Consider the following 19,594-nt stretch of genomic DNA (forward strand, 5'->3'; position numbering starts at 1 on the left):
TTTAAATGGAATGTTGAAAGTTTATTGCAAACGTTTGCATAAGTTACAATAATTACCACATATATTATCAAATATATATTAGTTCATACAAAATAATAACAATGTTTGTTAGCCGCGGCATTTCTACAATATAGCTTGCGATCCACGCCACGATGTGATAGTATGATGGCCCGTCGAATAATTATCTCCGCCCTGAAATGTATGAATCGATAGCATCTATTTTAACGCGCTATTTGTTGTATGTGATATCTAACAAATATCATTATTTCAGTGATACATCATTCTATTATCGTACAATGTATATAAAAATTTTTAATTACGTTTGAACGTATACTTCTTTTTTACATTAAATGGTGAGACAATTGCAATATTTTATCATTATTTTTTCTATATAAAAATTTAAAAAGATAATCGTGTGTGTATATAACATATATTCTTACCTGAGTAAGCATTAGCAATTCGTCCTGTGTGTCGACAATTTTAACGGGGAACGGAGAGCCTGGCACCAAGACACCAGCCCAACGAACTTCCACTCTGTAGTCCCCGGGTTCCGTCGGATCATATCGACAGAGAATGATCCGGTCTTTTTGAGTCTCCCGTTGCATCTCCACCCTGAACGCTCCCTTAGGTCCTCGTACTCTCACCGTGAGCTGACCAGCGCCGGCGCCACGCGTGTCGCAAATAAATCGCGACTGGAACGTCGCCAGCACACCGTGTTCGATTCCCGGTCCATAAACGCGAACCTGATATTTCATTAAATTATTTCAATTATAAAATTTATTTTATAAAACGAAAAAAAATCAACATTCACATTTTTATTAATTGAAAAAGATTATTCTGATTTCAATTCAGAATTTATATATCACGTTTAATTGATGGGATATTTCTTTTTAGAAAAATTTTTACGTTTAAATGTTAGAAGTACCTTTGAAGCATCCGGAGCTCCAGAGACGCGCAACGTAAACGGAGAACCGGGAACGTGTTCTCCAGCGTATTTAATCGTTAGTGCGTGTCGACCCGCTTCTTGTGGTTTCACGTTCAACGTGAAAGTGGCATCGCCGTGATCGTACAGCTCGCAGTATGCTACTTTATGTGGCCCGACGCAATGCGCCGTTAACTCACCTGCGAAACAAGTCTCCGATAAAAATTAACCGGAAGCAATAGATATACTTATCCGAGCATGAAATAAAATTCTACCTGGTCCAGCTCTTCTAGTATCGATGAAACTTCGTATCTCTTGCCCGACGATCCCGTGCTTCAATCCATCTCCGGAACAGATAACCCTAGACGCGTCGGCCGCGCTCGTAACGTTAATTTGCAATGGACAGCCCTTTAGTTGCCTTCCGTTCCACGATACCGTCATCAAGAGCGGATCCGGCGTTAATGGTATATAACTTGCGCGATAAACGCTGTCACCTGTGTGCGTGTTATACGAAAAGTATTTAGAATCGCGTTTTCTAATCCGCATTTTCAGGTTTACTATGCTTTTTTTTTATTTACCTAGATGTTGCAACATAACGTTAAGTTCGTTGGTAGGCGAAAACAGTTGTACTTTCGGAGTCCCGTTACCGGCTTGAGAACCATCTATGGTGAAACTGACTTCTTCGCCGCATTTGGCCGATGTCAATCCTCGTCCTTTGAGCAACACTCGACTTGAATCCTGTACTGGTGGCTAGACAGAATGGACAGGGAATAATTATATGACGATACAGTTGTCAAATGCGTGATTTTAGAATTTAATCTGTGATTAATGAAAAACCTCCAAGTCCTGCACGACCGCGAGTTTTGGTGCACCGGGAAACGGTGTACCGTTGAACAATATCTCCAGGCGGTGTTCGCCGCCGCTTATCTGCGGCGGAACGAGTTTTAGTCTGTTGCTAGATGTCATTTCGAAAGTGAGAGGATGATCGCCGATAGTTCCGTTGATCTCACCGGGTCCAGCCTCCGCGGTGTCGAAGCTGATTTTATTCGAGGGATGCAGTTTCAATCGTCCGATGTCGTCGCATACAGCGGACCAGCCACCTGCACGCAAGATCATCGTATACACATATTGTAAAATCGATAGAAAAACCACTGTATCACTATATCAAATCACTTTAATTATTCACCGATAACACGAAGATTCCGTGTGTCTATGATCTTCGGATGCCACGGGGATCCCGGCAGTTGCTGTCCGGCGCAGACGACTCTCACGTCAAACATTCCGATCTCAGATGGTACATAAGACACATTCCACGTACCCGGATTAGCGCCCGCTTCAATGGTAGCTTTAGAAACACTGTCCGGTCCATCCACCTGCGACGCATACGAAGCTATATTAAGTAAAAAAAAATCTACATACGTGTCAATGAAGCATTGATAAAGCAACTTCCTTATTACGTCGTATGTAAATACCTAAACCGCTGGAGGACTTCTCGTGCCGGTGATGATAAAATGCGCCGGTTTACCCACGTGACCGCTCAGCAATCCTTCACCTTTTGCGCGAGCTTGCCCGGCCGCATCGACGGTGCATATCACTGGACTTCCAGGTACGGAGCATCCGCCTATTACCATAATCGTAATAAAATTAAAAATATAAAAGATATGAGATTCTTTTCCGATATAAAGAATAAAATTTGTATGCCTAAAGATCGTTACCGTAAATGACGTTGATCATATAGGTGCCGGGCACACTGGGCGAGAACTCGATCATCTCGGCGCCGTCGTTGAGCGGAGTGACTTGCAGCGGGATCTCCTGGCCTGACGGACTCGTCGCCGTCACGTCCAAATCAGCCATGCCGGCGTCGACTTTCATCACTGTAATAACAGTACACTCCGAATTGCATAGGCATAGGCAATAATCACCGCGACTTTTCTTCTTCGACAACGCAATCCTCAAAGGTGTATCGCGACTATTCGATCGAACGACGCGTGAAGCGAGACTATTTGAAAGTAGTCTAAGTTTATTTGAGCTGCAATTACATTCTAAGCGCGGCCTTGAAGCACGTCGCACAGTTATGGTGCACTAGAAAAGGCTCGTTACTTTCTCCCGCCTATGCAAGTATGTCGACATATTTACATAAATACAGGATACATCTACGCTTACTCGAGTAAACGCGGCATTACACGCGCCGATACGTTTCGCCAAACGATTACTTAGCAATTAACACAGTTCTTTGGTCAACTCGGATAACTTCATTTCGATCATATCGCTTTTATCTAGGTTAGGCTTCGTCCATACTTTCTCCTCGTGTGAAAACGATCTCGTTCGCACATGTTAACAAATAAGGAAAATTGTTACAAATAAAATGCGCACAGAATAATATTTATATAAAAAATATTTTTAACTCAGAAATATTCTTATAACTCCTTAAAATTTTTTTGATGTCAGATCTATATATATATTTAATATATTTTTCTTCAGCATTGTGTCTCGCTTGTCTCGCGCAAAAAAACGCACATGAAAAACTATTACTCACATTACATGCTATAATTATTATTTATACTTACATTTAAATGCAATGTGATCGTGAACTGAAATCGTCATGGGACCTAATTCTTGAAGTTTAACCTTGGCAGCGTCAAAAGCTTGGCAAAAGAATGGCGAACCCAACACTGGTTTTGCACCGTGAAGCACATCGATTTTGTATGTGCCTGGGTGAAGAGAACATGCAATAGTAATTGTATTTCGCAAAGTATTTTATCGCGTAACAACAAAGTCTTTTTTAATCTTACCGACGCTATTCGTTGTAAATTCGGCGAGTAGATTGCCGTCGCGATGCTGATAACAACGTACGGGTACGGCGTTACCCTGCGGACCGCTGATAACGACGTCGAACTCCTTGCCAGGACGTCCCAGAGTTTCGATAGTGAAAGATGTTACTTTCCCGACACATGACTGATACAGACCCAAACCTGTCGCCGTCACTTCCCGTCCTCCAGTAGGACCACGTACCGTCACATCCAATGGACTACCTGTGAATATTATAAAAATAAAAATTCAGAATTTTCGTAATGTTAATGACAGTTTAATACAATGTAATGTAAAGTACCGTACCAGGAATATGGACCTCGTTGTATTTTATGTGAACTTTGTGAGGCGCGGCGCGTGTCGGATGGAATATGATCTCGTAAACACCGTTCTCCCCTTCTCTCACCAAACTATCGACATCCGCACCGCCCGCACGTACGTTGACCGATAATTTTCCGGGACCAGCCTCCTTCGACGCAATAACTATACAAGAAAGAAACAAAATACGTTAAACATATTTATATATTTGCTACTTTTTATCTTTTGCACAAATCAATATATTTAATACACTAAGTTATATATATATATAATTGAAACTTATATATATCCGAATAATTACCTAAAATAGTTCCAGGTCGATGACAAACCGCGTCTGCTATTTCTTTGATGACAACTTTGCCGGGATCGAAAGCTTGAAGCGTTTGCGAACTGACCATTTTGTGCCCGTCATTGAATATTATACTGTATGTTCCCACCTGTCGAGTTCGAACTTCCACGCGATATAAACTGGATGATAACTTTGTTAACGTGGAAGGAATAATTATTCCGTCCGGACCTGGATCGAAAGAATAAAAGAGCAATAGAAAAACAAATTGTATCTGATAACCTTATAAATATTTAGATAAATAATTTACCAGTAACTTCCGCTGATATAGGACCATTCAAGTCAGACATATCCAGATCTATGTAAGCTGTATTACCGATTCGGATCATCGATGGACCATGTAACATGCTGCTAACCACGGGACATTTAAATGGACTCCCTAATATAAACACATCGGTATTGTTAATATCTATTATTTTTCAAATCGGCTTTCGAAAATCGATCGATGAAATTGTTCGTGTACAAACCTGGCACGTTGTCGTCATTGAAACTGATATTAACGTAGTGCGCACTTGTTGTCTGTGGCACGAATGTAACGTCATACAATCCACGTGCGCAGGCCACCACCTCGGCTTTAACGGTGTTGTTCTCTGTACTCACGACCAGTTCTAGCGTTCCCTCGCCGGCTTCCGCGGCGTCGACGGTAAATGTGGTTGCCTGACCCAGTAATGCTTCCGTGAGACCGGACACGTGCACCTGTAAGCATTATGGTATCCAATGTTACATTAAACATTAGGAGCATCTAAGTTTTAATTTCACGTATTTGACAGCTTACCTTAGTCACATCGTAAATATTGCAAGCGAACGGAGAGCCTTTAATCGATTCGCCGTCTATCAGGACGCTGATGTTGTGCCTGCCGACTTCGGTGGGCACGAAGCTCACATTGTACTTGCCGTCGATGGGCTCGATAGTGATAGGCAGAGCGATGCCCGACGGTGGGGTTGCGATAACGTCGCAATTCGTGGACGGAGTCTGCGGATCTACAGTGAAAGACATCAGTCGTTTCACTGCACCCATCTTCAGATTGTGACCAGAAATTATTGCTTGACCGGCACCTACTACTTTACAGCTGAACGGCGAACCTAAGAATTTCGAAATATTAATATAAAGAACTAAAGATAAAATCATACGATTAGACGCGTACGGACTTTTTTCATACCTGGAACTGGCTCTCCATTGAAACGGACACTGAGACTATGCACAGCGGCTTCTTGTGGCTTAAAATTGACCCTAAACTTTGCATTACCCTCGCTTTGCACGTAATTCGGAACATTCTTGCCGTTTACTGCCACTATAATTTCTAAATTTCCAGCTCCAGCTTGACTGGCGTTGACTAGAACAGCAAATAGAAAATATACATTTTGCACAGCAATAATTCGTCGCACATTACTGTGAAAAATATGATCTTACTGCTAAAGAACACTGGTTTGCCAACGACCCCACTATTTATATCCGTCACTTTGACTTTATCAGCATTGTAAGCCTTGACAAGAAACGGACTGCCTTCCACATGCGATCCACTGAGCTTCACTTCGACGCTGTGATCACCTGTAACACGGACATCATTTAAAACAATAATGATTTTATAATTATATTTAAATTAAATATACACACCAACATCCTTTGGAGTAAATCCGGCGGTATAGACGTGACTGTTCTGCTTGATATGTACAGGTAAACTCTCTCTAGTAGGTGAGAGCACTTCGACGACTGGCGTACCGAGAGACGCATCGGCTTCTATTGTAAAGGTCGCGACGCGATTCACAGATACTTTCTCAAGTCCCTCGGTTATTAACACTTTTGCCGTATCGCTGACCTAAATAGTTTCAATAAAACGTTTTTACCTGCATTTTGTCTTGCGTTATATAACGCGTAATAGTAAGTTACTAAAATATTTTTAATTTTAAATAACATAACTTTTATATGTTTAGATTATCACGCGAATTCGTACAATCCAAAAAATAAGATATAAGATACCTGACAAGTAAACGGGCTACCAGGCACATCCTCCCCGTTAAATCGCAAGTCCACCGTGTGCACGATCGGTTCTCGAGGTGTGAATGAGATCGCGTACGTGTGAGGACCCTGCGCCTGAGCCGACGTCGGTACTCGTCCGCCGTTGACAGTGACTTCTAGATTACCCGGTCCCGCCTGACTGGTCTCGACTGTGGGTGAGGAAACGAGATTTATCTCAAGTATAAAACCATATTTTAAAAGGCGTAATATAAAAAAAAAACGTACCCAAGAAAGTTACCGGCAATCCGATGACACCGCGCTTGGCATCCTTCACTTTAATCGCAGCGACATCGTATACTTTACAGCTGAATGGACTGCCGGCCACCGGGATATTCCGGTAGTTCACCGATATTCGGTGCTCGCCGACGACTCTTGGTGTAAACGCCACGCTGCACGTCGTGTCTTTGTTGTCGGTGACCTGAGCAGGTACGGCCTGTCCATTGGGCCCTATCAAGTCCGGCGGGTTAGTCGTTTAATATCATTTAGAGTTAGCCATTTACTTGGGGTGGACACCGGAACTGCCAGCTTGCGAAGAGGTTCGCGTATACGTCCAATCGGCATTGTTATAAACTCGTATTAAGCAACGTTAAAGAAAGCAGACTGCGCGTTAGGGATTTATAGCTGCGATAAATAATTGTTAACTGCGACTAATGGGAGAAAGCCGTATATCTCGTACATTATTTCTAATTTGCTTCAGCTTGAATGCACGCAGAAGATTATTTTCTAATTCGTTTATAGCATGCTTGGCTGAGCAAAGCAACCGACAGAGCGAAGATATATTAAAAAATAATTATCATAGTAATTTATACTCAATATTATCAGGTAGAAACAAACAAATTTATAGCAGCTTCCTTCGTTTGTCATATAAAACGTTATAATATAAATGTATATACTAGAGTTAAAATATATTGGCACACTTATTAAAAGGCACTGTGCATTTAAAAATCTCAGTTTAGAGATACATATATCATTACATTGAAAAATTTAACAATTATACACAACTTAAAATAAACATATAGCACCATAAAATGGCTTTATGTAAGTCAAATATATTTCGCGAGCACATAAAATAATGTGATTACGAAATATTAGATGACTTCCATAGTTTTCCCACTATTGAAACCCACAAATTAAGCATTGTAATACTTTCAAGTGGTAACAACAGATATAAGACAAATTATGCAAGTGGAGGAGAGAGATAATTAGACTACCCTTATACAAGACTTTCAAAAGATTGAGTTAGGAACCCACCACCATGTGTGTGTTTCACGTTATAGTCCATAAATTACAATAAGAGCGAGATTAGTTTTTAAGAAGTCTAGTAATGTCGTAGTCTGAAAGCTGGCCGACCTGCAACAGAGAGAGAGAAAATTGCTCTCAAGCTAATAGATTAATGAGACATAGATGAACACAATCCTGTACAATTACGTCGACATTCCCGTGACGTTAAGAACAAAACGAAAGATCCCTCCGTATTAAAGACATGGTAAATCAACACATGGATGCTTCTGTGCATTTTTGTCGCAAAATACGTGCTAACAATTATATCACTTTACGAGCAATGAACTCGTGCGAATCGTGCACAGCGATATTTACCTTCAACATTAACTTCTAAGTCTTCCAAGCTACCGGCAACATTACTGACAGTTAGATAACTTTGCCGTCCTAATCCAGCGCTGCTCAGTGCCTGCCCACTTACGGTTACGTGGCTGTCGCCACCCACACGTGTCATTATAGGGCAACCAGGCACAGTTTTCTTATTGAAGGCTATATTGATAACGTGCTCAGACGCTTCAAACGGTACAAAACTAACGGAAAACCGCGCGTTTCCTTGCGGCGTTACTTGCGTCGGTATATTTTGGCCGCGAGCCGATATCGTAATCTCTAGATTTCCTTCACCAGCTTGACTCGCATCAACTGTCGACAAGATTATGCATTAGATTCTCACTATCAATATGCAACATGTGTTAAAAGGATACATTCTAATATTTATTTAACTGTTAGTTTAATACTATTATATACCAGTAAAGTGGGTTGGTTGACCAACACTGCCTCTAGCTACAGGTCCAATTAGCACATTATCCGCATTGAACGCCTTGGCTAGAAACGGCGTGCCATTCACGGGATAACCGTTATATTCTACACTAATTGAATGTACACCCACGTCCCTTGGTATAAATTCGGCGGTGAAACCGTTACTTATGTCACCAGTAACTTTAACTGGCAATTCGCTGTTTGGTCCTAAAAATATATATATATTTTTTTTTTAGATTCATGCATTCAGAAAATTATTGGACAATTATCTGAGATATATATGTCTTCATTATTATAAATTGATAGATATATGCCTCTTCATTTTTTCTATGAAACTTGAAATATATTACACATTTAAGAATTTATATATAAATTTCGGTTCCTATCAATTCGTAATAGTAAACGTTTAATGCATCACTAACCCCTTACGGAAACCGCTAGCTCTGCACTACCACTTCCATCAACTCCCATGTGGAAACTGGCAGAATGATTGACTGGAATTAGTTCTAAATGATTCATACTCAGTGTGACTCTGCTTGTGTCTGACACATTGCAAACAAAGGGACATCCACGTACTGCTTCTCCATTAAACTTTATATCGATATAGTGAGGCTTAGCAATTTCAGGGGTGAAAGATACGAGGCAACGGCCACCACCCACTACTTGAACATGATTAGGCACTTCTCCCTCATTTATAGAGATTTCTAGTTGGCCTTCTCCCGCAGCGCTGGCATCCACTGTAAAGATTACAGATTTAACATACATCATTCATGGACATACAAGATGTATAATATGATCAATGATCTACCTCTGAATTGACAGGCATGGCCAACTACGGCACTAGGTACATCAGTAACTTGAATCAGACTACTATTGTACACCTTGGCGACGAGCGGTCCTGCCGGTAGCTTTTGTCCCGCGATGCTCACTTCCACGAGATGGCTGCCTACTTCAGTTGGCGTAAACTCGACACGAAATTCGCCGGATCGTCCTGGCTCTTCATCAATTCTCGCGGAAATGTGTCTCTTCGAGGGTGCTGCAATTCATCGAATAAGTATATTGAGCATATTTGTAGATTGCCACAAAAATCAATTAACAAATTAACACTCACTTATAATCTTGACATCAATCTCGCTGCTGCTGAAGCCTAATGCAGACAGCTCAAAGATAGCGGGACTACCAGCAGGAACCAGCCTGATTGAATCACCTATCACTGACATCTTCGGTGCAGGCATAATACCAACTCGCCAAGGTGAACCTGATAATATATAATTAAAATAATAAATGTTCAACAGTCTGATGCAAAGAACATTTCACACACATAATTTACTATTTCAAAAGTAAAAACTGCTTATTATAATTTTGTTATAGATAACTAATTACACACACAGTGCTTTCATACACAAATTTTATTATTCCACTATTATATCATCCCACATTCATATATATCGCTAAATAATTGTTTTGAAATATAGAGACTTGTAATAATTTCACGCAGAGACAACGACTTGTCATTCGATTTGAAGAGCGAGACTTTATATAGGAGCGTTTTCGTGCTTCCCACACATATTTTCTTGCGTAAACAATGTCCTTTTGCCAACACCGTTATCCGGAATTCTCCGATTATAATAACACTACACTCTTGCAGAGCCGATATAAAATATAGGTCACTGTTTCGAATCGAATTCCAGATTCCCGGAAGTGCAACGTGACTCGTAACTCAACCTCTAACCTTCCTGCCACGCGCACCAAGTACGCGCTGTCAAACCAGCTCTCTTCTCCGAAAGTAACGTAGCATTTAATTGACCAATCGGGATAAAAGAAATAAAAATTTCTTTGCCCTGATTGGTCAATTAAATGCTACTCTGCTCCACGGATAAGATTTCCGAACGCATCCAAAAGGGGTAAAAAAAAAAAAATCCACTCGTACATATATCTACTAAACTTTGCTTCAGACTCCAGGGTAAAAATATTGTCGCGCGAAACAAAAGTTTGAAAGTGCATCGAAACTTGTACAGTCCCCGTAGAATTCGATCTTCGAAATTACGGGAAATTATGTCGCGGAGAAGAAAAAAAAAAACGAGCTTTACGTGACGATTCCACTGCACATGACATCACGGGAACAACGAACTTGTCGGAATGTTTGAATTCCGATAAGTCACAGTGAGAGAGAGATCTCATAGATGAGTCGTCAATTACCTTGACGAGTCGCGATGCGAGAGGAAACCTGGAAAGACGCTGGAAGAACCTAGATTATAAAGAAAGGGGGAGAGGAGAGAAAAGGGAAGAGTGCGGCTGGTGGATCCAGATTGATCTCGCGATCCAACGAAGACGCACGCGACACGAACAACAGATGCACTTCGATGACACGCATCGATCCTGCGTCGCCAGGATCTATCGCGAGGAGGGTGGCGAGGTGAGGGGACGTCCCACCTCACTCTCGAAACTGTACGAGATCGGCTCGCACGCTACGGACGACGATCGCGATGTCGCCAGCTTCCCGCAGCTGCATCACGCCGAAACAACGTGGAGAAAGGAAAATCCTCCACGGGAAAGAGCGGCCGAACGAACCCCGCTTGAAACGCACTCGAAAAACGCACAGTACCCGGAGAACCGAGCGGGAAAAGCGATCTCGACCCGCGACGAACGCTGGATCTCGCGCGATCCGCGACGCGACGCAACGCGGCGGACTCGACCGAGTTGAACGACGGACGGGACGACGAGCGTGTGTGCCCCAGCCCACCGCCGCTCGGGCCCAGAACCAGGGCCGTACGTCCTCGTGGCGCTCGCGAACCAGCTCGGCGGTCCCGTCACCGATACAAGCGGCGAGTCACCGATACAAGCGGCGAGTCTCCAATTACGCTTGACCTGTATTCCTAGCATACATTTAGCGGCGGAGGTATGTATATATGACGCAATATTATATCCATTTAATTTATTTTTGTCAAAAACATCTGGAGAAATTTCTACAAATTTCTGGAGAATTCAAGAATGAATCTAAGACCATTGTTTTTTTTATAATTTTAGGGATATGATTTTCAAACGATTTGCGCAATGGAAACGAGAAGAGAGATAGATTGCTCTGGATTTCTCCTAATTCGAGATATAGAGATCTTCCAAAATTTTATTCTTTTTGGCTGTATCCAGGATATGTTAACTACTTCCACGAACATATAATTTTGGAGATTAATATTCGCGAGTTCGTTGAAAGGTAACACAATGAAAACTTTTAAGTATATATACTGCAAATAAGTTCTATTTTATTTATCATTGGATACGACTATCTGATTCTACTCTCGTGTTGACATTGAACGAGATTACTAGACCAATTATATGCTCTAGATTTTCCTGCAAGGATCAATGATCGATCGATTTCGAATATCTTTACTTTCTCCACCTGCGATCCGATGTTCAATCACGTTTTTCCACATTATTAGCATACTTTTTATAAAACATGAAATCCCCATGTGCATTCGAAAGTTACGGACACGATCTTCATATTCATCATTACAGTCTATTTGCGATCGCAACGCGCGGATAAGGAGGGAGAGAAGATCTTAACCGCAGGGCTTCGGGAAGACAAGATACATCCGACTACTCCCATCCGTTTCTTACTCATCCGATCGGCTGCAGACCGCGCGATTTCTCGCGGGATACCCGATCCACGTATTTCGATATCTTGGGATCATAAATAGAAAATTGGGCATCTCTAACGCGCGGTTCTCACGAGTGAAAAGAGAATGAGCGTCTCCCGCTCTTTGCAAAGCATATCATTAATTTCTAATCCTCCGTGACAATCGGTCAATCAAATATACGGCAATATTTTCCATTTTCTATTTTTGATTAATGAATCGACCTTATCTATGCGCGATGGCTGTTTCGCAAAGAACCGGTGCGTAACGGCAAATAACGGCGGCTGATTTTATTTGCGCTACTTGTACAAGTACATCTGACACTAGCATAACACAATTTGCAGGAAGAGTCTAGGACATGCGTGACCCATTCGCGAGAGATGTGATTATATATATAAATCATTTGACGTCTGCGTGCTACCGCTCATACGCAGCTTTTACGTAACGCGACGTGTTAATAACATGCGGTCTGCGTGTTTATCATAAGGATAACAATTTGTGCTCCTTCGGAGCGTCATACAAATGCACTTCTACAAGTAACTGCCGGTGCTGTTCTTTCAGACGCAAACGCAGCTGACGATCATTAAAGACATTGCAATAATGGAGATCAGTTGATAATAAATTAGTCGTCGGTGGCTCTCGATTGATATAATAATTCATCCTAGTTTGTTGCACGAGAATCTTGTGAATGTTTCTGCCAGTTGCGGTTTCATTCACGGAGAGAACAGCTGGCGGTCACTAAGGACAATAGTTGCAACAATAATCTAGCGGTAGCATCTTATTAATAAACGTTTGCTAATCTTGTCGGAAAAAGTTTGTCGTGCTAATTTCATTTTGTCTTTTAATTCAAGGTGGCCTGTTTTTTCCGTCCAAAGCATAGTTTCAATCGAAATTTTGATTATGATATTGGAATATACTGATGAGACAGTATTTTTTTTTATGCTGAATCGCCGAGACGTACGCTACATTCTTGGCAACGGAGAAGTTACGTCGAAGCGACCGTGCACGGTGAATCGCTGCTGCATTCCCAGACATAACGGGTTGTCCGGCACGCAACCAGTAGATCCAAAATTGTCGAAAACTTCCCGGCCACACGTGTTATACCGAAAGTTCCAAGGTCACATAAGATACATAATCAAGGCTACTCGCGAATATTAATTAACTAATTCACTGTCTTGCCGAAACGAAGTCAGTTAACTGTAACCCGAGTGAACTAATTAAGGAAATACGGATTCGTTGATGAACAGTTCTTGAGATATCATCTCGAAATACGTGTTAATTGGGATAAGAATACGAGAGACGTTTACGAGGTAGTTTAATATGTTAATCACACGGGGAATGTCGAGGTATAATACTCTGAAAAGATTAAATTCTTCGCGTATGTGAACAAGTATCGTCGATATTCCTCGATTGCGTAGTCGAGTCACACGGACGACAGCTGTGATCTTCATTGATTCTAATCATATTACAGCTCCGTCTTTATATATCGATATACAGGGTGTCCAAACGAGCAATGCAAATTTAATTTCAAGAAAGTAGATCCATAACTTTAAGAATCTAAAAAATGTCTCAATATATTAAGATTTTACTGGCCGATTTGAAACTATTAAATATACAATAATTTCTAAACGCGTGGTCAGAAATTCTACAAATATATAGATCCGTGAAACTAAAAAATTTTGAACGTGTGTAAAAATTTAAATTAAACTTGCGGTAGAAAAGAATGAAGATGCGAAATGAATATTTCATAGTTTCTTCGAGACATCCTGTATATTTGGAGCGAACAATAAAATCTAATCAGTCTCGAATTTCACTCCATGCCGCGTAATCGATTGATTGCCGTTATTGTTATTAAAAAGATCGCAGTCGGAGAACCGATGACATTGCACCTCACATATTGCAAGCGATTACGCATTTATGTCAGCTGATTCGATCGTTGAAATCACTGACAATGGCGGTCGTGAAAATTTCGGATGCCGCTTCTACTTTTTCTCCGATTTTTAATTCGAAATGGTAACATTTTATACAACGAATTTTACTGTGGGACAAGGATTATATTCTACGCAAATAAAATGAAAGGGATTTCGAAAAAATCGAAGTCAAGTTTTATGGATTTATTTAGATTAACCTTGTATCGATATATATATTTTTTTTTAATATATAATTCTTGAATATTTTTTAGATCCTTGAGTGACGAGATCCTTGAGCGAGAATGACGGAAAAAAATTTGTCTCGGAATAAATCCACATTGCGATCATTCGAGCGAATCAACTGTTTGCGTGAGCATCGGACGATTAATTACAAGCGAGATTATGTTTTAAAATTGCGGCTCATTATCGAAGTGCTTGAGCTAAGATGAAAATCTATGGAGCATGTCGTCAGGTGAGAAAAATTACACTTGTCCAATTTAAGTTCATCTTTTTAATTTATTTGGAAATAAATTGACGTTTCTCCGAGTTCCGATTGTAGTGTGCTTTCGATTTTATTAATTTATTTATTATGCTTCGTTTTCTTTTTGGAGATATCGAGAAAACATTATTTTTTTACATTATATTAAAAGAATTACAGTTATTTTTTAAGTTTTATTAAAGCGAGCAAAAGCTAATATGCCGCTTAATTATCTCTCTCGAACTAATTTGATAATTTAACTGATTTCTTCACGAAGAGTCGTAAAATTAACGATGTCAAGTGCGCATCGCGTATCAACACGATCTCTTGAGTTTCTATAATTGCAACCGGGTGTGCGATTTTCTCTCATCAATTGTCACGGTCTCTGGAGCGTTACGGTCAAATAGAAGCCTCGCTTGAATACACAATATTACTTTTATTAAACTTGTGTCACGTTGTGCCATCGATTCCATTGATTCGTACCTGCACCTATCGCGATTACATAAAGCGAAAAATTAATGATCTTGCTTTAATCACAGCGATTATGTAAGGCGGTTTAGCAGTTTAAGTGCGTATCGCAGCTTGAAAGAATTCGCTTCGCATACATTGGAAGACCTAATTAATATTGAGATTACACAAAGAGACGTGTATTTTTATATTCGCGTAAGTTTTTAACTTCTGTATTTTTTGCGACTATCATCCGGCTTCAGAGATCCAAGATAGTATTATTTTGCGAGATCATGAGATACATCCAAAATTTTTAATTGATTGAAACTTGGCGTGTTCTACTTGTGTTCAAATAGGTCTGTTGCATGACTTTACAACAAAGATAATCAGTCGGCAAGAGAGATGCGGGGAAGACTTTCGGAAAGAGTAACACGGAGATAAAGTTATACAAGATCAGAGGAGATCGGCGATAACTTTCTTGGCGTGGTATAAGCGCATAAGAACGCATTCCATGTGGTTCGATCGGCGCGGCTGCACCTTTATGGGGTGTCGCGCGGGGAAACAACCACGTTCGTTACGGTCCGCGCGTGTTCGCTCCGCTGTATGATTACGCGAAAGGAAGCAGAACCGAACATAAAATCCCGCGGAATGCAATCGGCGTGTAAAGACGATGGCAAAGCGGAGATGAATATTTTGTTGAGGTAAATTTATCTTTATATTATCGAATTCCTCGTACAAATTTTAATTTATATATTCGCGTTTCCTTCCATTATGTTATTTATTTAATTTTTAAAAATAATGTTGTAATTTTAAAGAAAGGAATCATGACTCACAAAGGGCTAATATAGAAATTATACCGAGACTAGGTGTTGCACAAGGCATACGACCGCGTGCTGAATTGTGTTTATATTCACATAGGTAGGCAGATAGAGCGGCTTTGCGTATCCTCATTCGTAACCAAATACGTCTGTACGCCGACATGGATTTCGTAGCCACACCTACGATCGTACACGGTATTCATTACATGCTCATATTCCATGCGCAATTTCCATAGCGGATACAAGTGAAATATCGATCGAAGGAATGCATTGAAGCGCACCGACAATGAGTTCAATTACGCAATAATATTCGACATACTCTCCTATAAATTGCCAAGATCTCCATATGTAATTTTTAAAGCAATGTGATGAAAATGAATTAAAATTATTTTTAATTTTTAATTCTGTTTTAGTCTCTCTCTAAAAGTTTACTTTAATTATTTTAATTTTTTTCGATATTTGTACATATGTATCATACTCTTACATATATATATATATATATATACATATACACACGCGCGGAAAAACTGATTGTGAGATTAATCGTTTGTCCACGACGGATGGCCGATGTCCATCACGATGGTGCGCGCGGGCAAATGCCATTTCGCCGATTGTATTCTCGTATTCCCACCGATCCTTTAAATGCTATATATATAAGAGATTGTCAGATAAGATAGTGACATTATGTAAGAAATAACTTGTGTTAATATTGTGAAACATACGTGAGTCGAGAAATATCGAAAAATGCGGATGAGAGAAGAATTTATATTCTTCTTTTCTGGTCGGCAATGCGAGAGGAAAGAGTAGAGATAATAATGTGGTTACCGAGTGTATTGCTACTTCCCTACGTGAACAACACGCAGTCACAACTGCAGAGAGTGCACTATACATGGCATCCAAATAATATTATTCGTGCACGTGCAATGGCGTAGCGGAGTTATGTATCCTCTAGTCTTTCTGTGGGTAACAATTTCACTTTCTTAAAGTGTTTCTTCTCTTCTCGAAGCTTTTAACTTTTATCCTTCAATAATTAATATATAAATATCAAATATAAATAGGATATAAATCATTCGGATTTAATTTTAATTTCAAGTAAAACTTTGACCGCGGAAAATTAAATTAAATATAAATTACATGTGAAATATTTATTGCTCATTACACGTTTTTAGTGCGTTCTTTTACAAAGCTGGATGCGTCTGTACTGTTTTATGATCAAGTTGTATAGTAACATGACTTAAACGGCATGAGGAAGATGAATGTCTCGTCATTCGGTATTGTGGATCACGGCCTCGCGACGGTGGGGTAGCGGCGGAAAAATTCGCGTTCAGGAAGCCGAAGAAAACGATGACGTCGCATATGGGTCAGTGGGACGTCACGTGAATGCGTGAAATCGCAAGTCAACGACCTGCTCGATGACCCGCTGACTTAGAGACACGCTTGCTTCGCCTGGGACGCGGATGAACTCGATCACCCTGTGTACATTCCTGGATGGCTTCTCGTCTGAAGGAGAAGTACGCAAAGCACGAAAAGTAGCATGGATCGCTCAAAGGCACTTATTACGGAGGAGGACGATAATTATATGCATCCTCACGAACGAAGAATTACACGGCGAGAGGAAAGAAAACACACTTCTTCTAATAATGCCAATACTTTAAAATCGGCTCGAACGGAAATGATTTTTCTGCCATTGTTTTTTCTCGAAATTTTCAATCTTCGATATTAAAATACCCGCGTTGAGGATAGTTCGCGAAAGAGTTTCTCTCAAAGACCATGTTGTGTATACCTATGGTAGGATTACTTCAACGTACGCGTATTGAGCAAGATAAGAGGCGGAGATTTTGCAAGCTGTCGTTTGCAGATATTGCAGAAACCGTTTTTAAAAGTTATCGTGAACCATGAAGCAGACGCAAAGGAGAATACCGGAAATCGCTTACGACACCTTTCCTGATCGCGCGATGGTTAATGGAAATCGAGCCGCGGAGTAGTCTAACAGTACTAAAGGTCATAAGAAAAATAACGCTCCGTAGCGTAACGTAGTGAATGATTTCCATGATAAGATCGCTGCGAGTACCTACATTGTGATTTGTGCTCGCGCGCACGTAAGAGAAAAGTATGTACATTTTATTTATGGTTGATGTGGCGAAGCATGACAGAACTCAAGGTGGATCCATGCCAATGGCGTACTATTTAACGAATAATACTTTCTGAATATATACCTGCTAATACTTAAAAATGTAATAAGCCATATATGTCTCTTCTGCAAATTTGAGTTAAGAAAAATTACAATTGAATACATTACTACTAAATGAGATTAAATTGAATGATTTAATATAATATTGATTGATAATGCCACTCTCTCTTTTAGTAAAAGATTATTGAAGATAATTGCTTATTTATAATCTAAAATGTATTGATTAAATTGTAAGCTTGCTATGTATATTCTTCGCTTCACATATTCATAAATAAAAATATTCATAAATCGAGTAATTTTAAAATCGATTTGCTTCGATCAAGAGGCAATTATAACGACGCATTAATTCTAATTCGTATCGATGAATCGCTTCCAGGCTTAGATCATCGTTCGTGCGACGTACTTTTAAATAACATTTCAATGTTGAATGCGCATTCCAGCTTCTTTAATAGCGACGGCAAAGACTATCGCGCATTCCAGGAGTTATGTGTGCCCGTGCACGTGCATGCACGCGTGCGTGTGCGAACGTGTTAGGAATATATTCTAGCGAAGAGAAGCGCCGAAGGTCGCTACGTCGGAATTTGACGAAAGAAAGGCGCGCTAAGAACCACACCGTGAAAATTAAGATATTCGCGGCGAGCAAAGGTAGCAATCGCAAATGCTAGCGTGGAGCTTTACGCGAATGAAACGGGATAAATGTCTGAGTTCTAACGGTGCTCCGACTGTGGAAGCAGCAAACATAAACTTTTTAGTTGCGTTAACGTTCGAATTTCGGGATACAATCGTGAATTTTTATATCTAAATAACTAACAAATATTAATGATTTTTTTCCAAAATCTCTTAAAATCTTTGCCTTTAACGTAATTCTTGAATTTCGAAGTTTATTATGTGCAAGGAAATGATTACCAAACATTCATTTTGTTGGCAAAAAATGAAATCATTTGGAATTCATTCCGAATAAATTTGGATTTAGAGATAAAAGCGCGTTTAAAAGTTTTATTTGTTTAGAGATTTGAAACTATATATATAAATATCACAAAAGATGACTTACCAGGGATGACTTCCCCGTTGAATGTCATCTCGACCAAGTGCGTAACCGCTTCGTGTGGCACAAACGACGCCAGGAAACGTTGACTACCTAGCGCTCTCACGAAACTTGTAACGTGTCCTCCGTTCACAAGGATCTCCAAGTTTCCCGACCCGGCTCTCGATCCGTCAACTGATAAAAAAGAAAACGTCCTTCATTATCGAATGCACTTAAAGTTTCACGACGCGCACAGTCGGATACGTACTTTCGAATTCTACCGGCTGGTTCACCACTCCGTTCGGGATACTCTCAACTTGTATAGCTCGAGCATTATACGCTTGCGATCTAAAATTTACGTAAATATCTCATATTATCTAAATTTTCTAATTTCAGTTTCTCGATAAATGTTTAGTAGAGGATGTAGAAATACCCTATTTTAATTTTAGATATTTTTAAACTTAAAATATATATCGAAATTATATACCAAAGTGTCTAAAAAACATCCTTCTCATATAATAAAGACAAGAAATAAGTATCGTTTTTGTCATTTTACAAACCTGAAGGGCGATCCATTGATGTGCTGGCCGTTTACCAGGACTTGGATGATGTGTTCGCCGACTTCCTCGGCGGTGATAGTGTACGTCAA

The 19,594-nt window shown here is 40.2% G+C and overlaps 1 protein-coding gene and 1 long non-coding RNA gene across 2 annotated transcripts; one reads left to right on the forward strand and one right to left on the reverse strand.

Moving 5' to 3' along the window:
- On the reverse strand, nucleotides 1-19,586 carry LOC115239807 (filamin-A). The gene is given in 29 exon segments (XM_029814557.1): nucleotides 1-192; nucleotides 441-743; nucleotides 926-1,122; nucleotides 1,198-1,416; nucleotides 1,501-1,672; nucleotides 1,760-2,022; nucleotides 2,109-2,295; nucleotides 2,395-2,543; nucleotides 2,638-2,796; nucleotides 3,490-3,633; nucleotides 3,715-3,954; nucleotides 4,037-4,213; nucleotides 4,350-4,565; nucleotides 4,645-4,773; nucleotides 4,862-5,090; nucleotides 5,170-5,477; nucleotides 5,555-5,728; nucleotides 5,806-5,943; nucleotides 6,010-6,211; nucleotides 6,373-6,560; nucleotides 6,637-6,858; nucleotides 8,008-8,328; nucleotides 8,434-8,652; nucleotides 8,868-9,182; nucleotides 9,254-9,481; nucleotides 9,557-9,703; nucleotides 18,973-19,140; nucleotides 19,214-19,293; nucleotides 19,506-19,586. Coding segments are annotated over 27 exon segments (5,343 nt in total). The 5' UTR covers nucleotides 19,001-19,140; nucleotides 19,214-19,293; nucleotides 19,506-19,586; the 3' UTR covers nucleotides 1-123.
- On the forward strand, nucleotides 11,275-15,482 carry LOC115239809. The gene is made up of 6 exons (XR_003884678.1): nucleotides 11,275-11,344; nucleotides 11,473-11,656; nucleotides 12,639-12,847; nucleotides 12,929-13,194; nucleotides 14,260-14,459; nucleotides 15,269-15,482. It is a non-coding gene; the product is annotated as an uncharacterized LOC115239809 (long non-coding RNA).
- Nucleotides 19,587-19,594: the final 8 nt, after the last annotated feature.

The sequence above is a fragment of the Formica exsecta genome, unplaced genomic scaffold (genome assembly GCF_003651465.1).
Source record: "Formica exsecta isolate Colony F162 unplaced genomic scaffold, ASM365146v1 scaffold395, whole genome shotgun sequence".
Taxonomy (NCBI): domain Eukaryota; kingdom Metazoa; phylum Arthropoda; class Insecta; order Hymenoptera; family Formicidae; genus Formica; species Formica exsecta.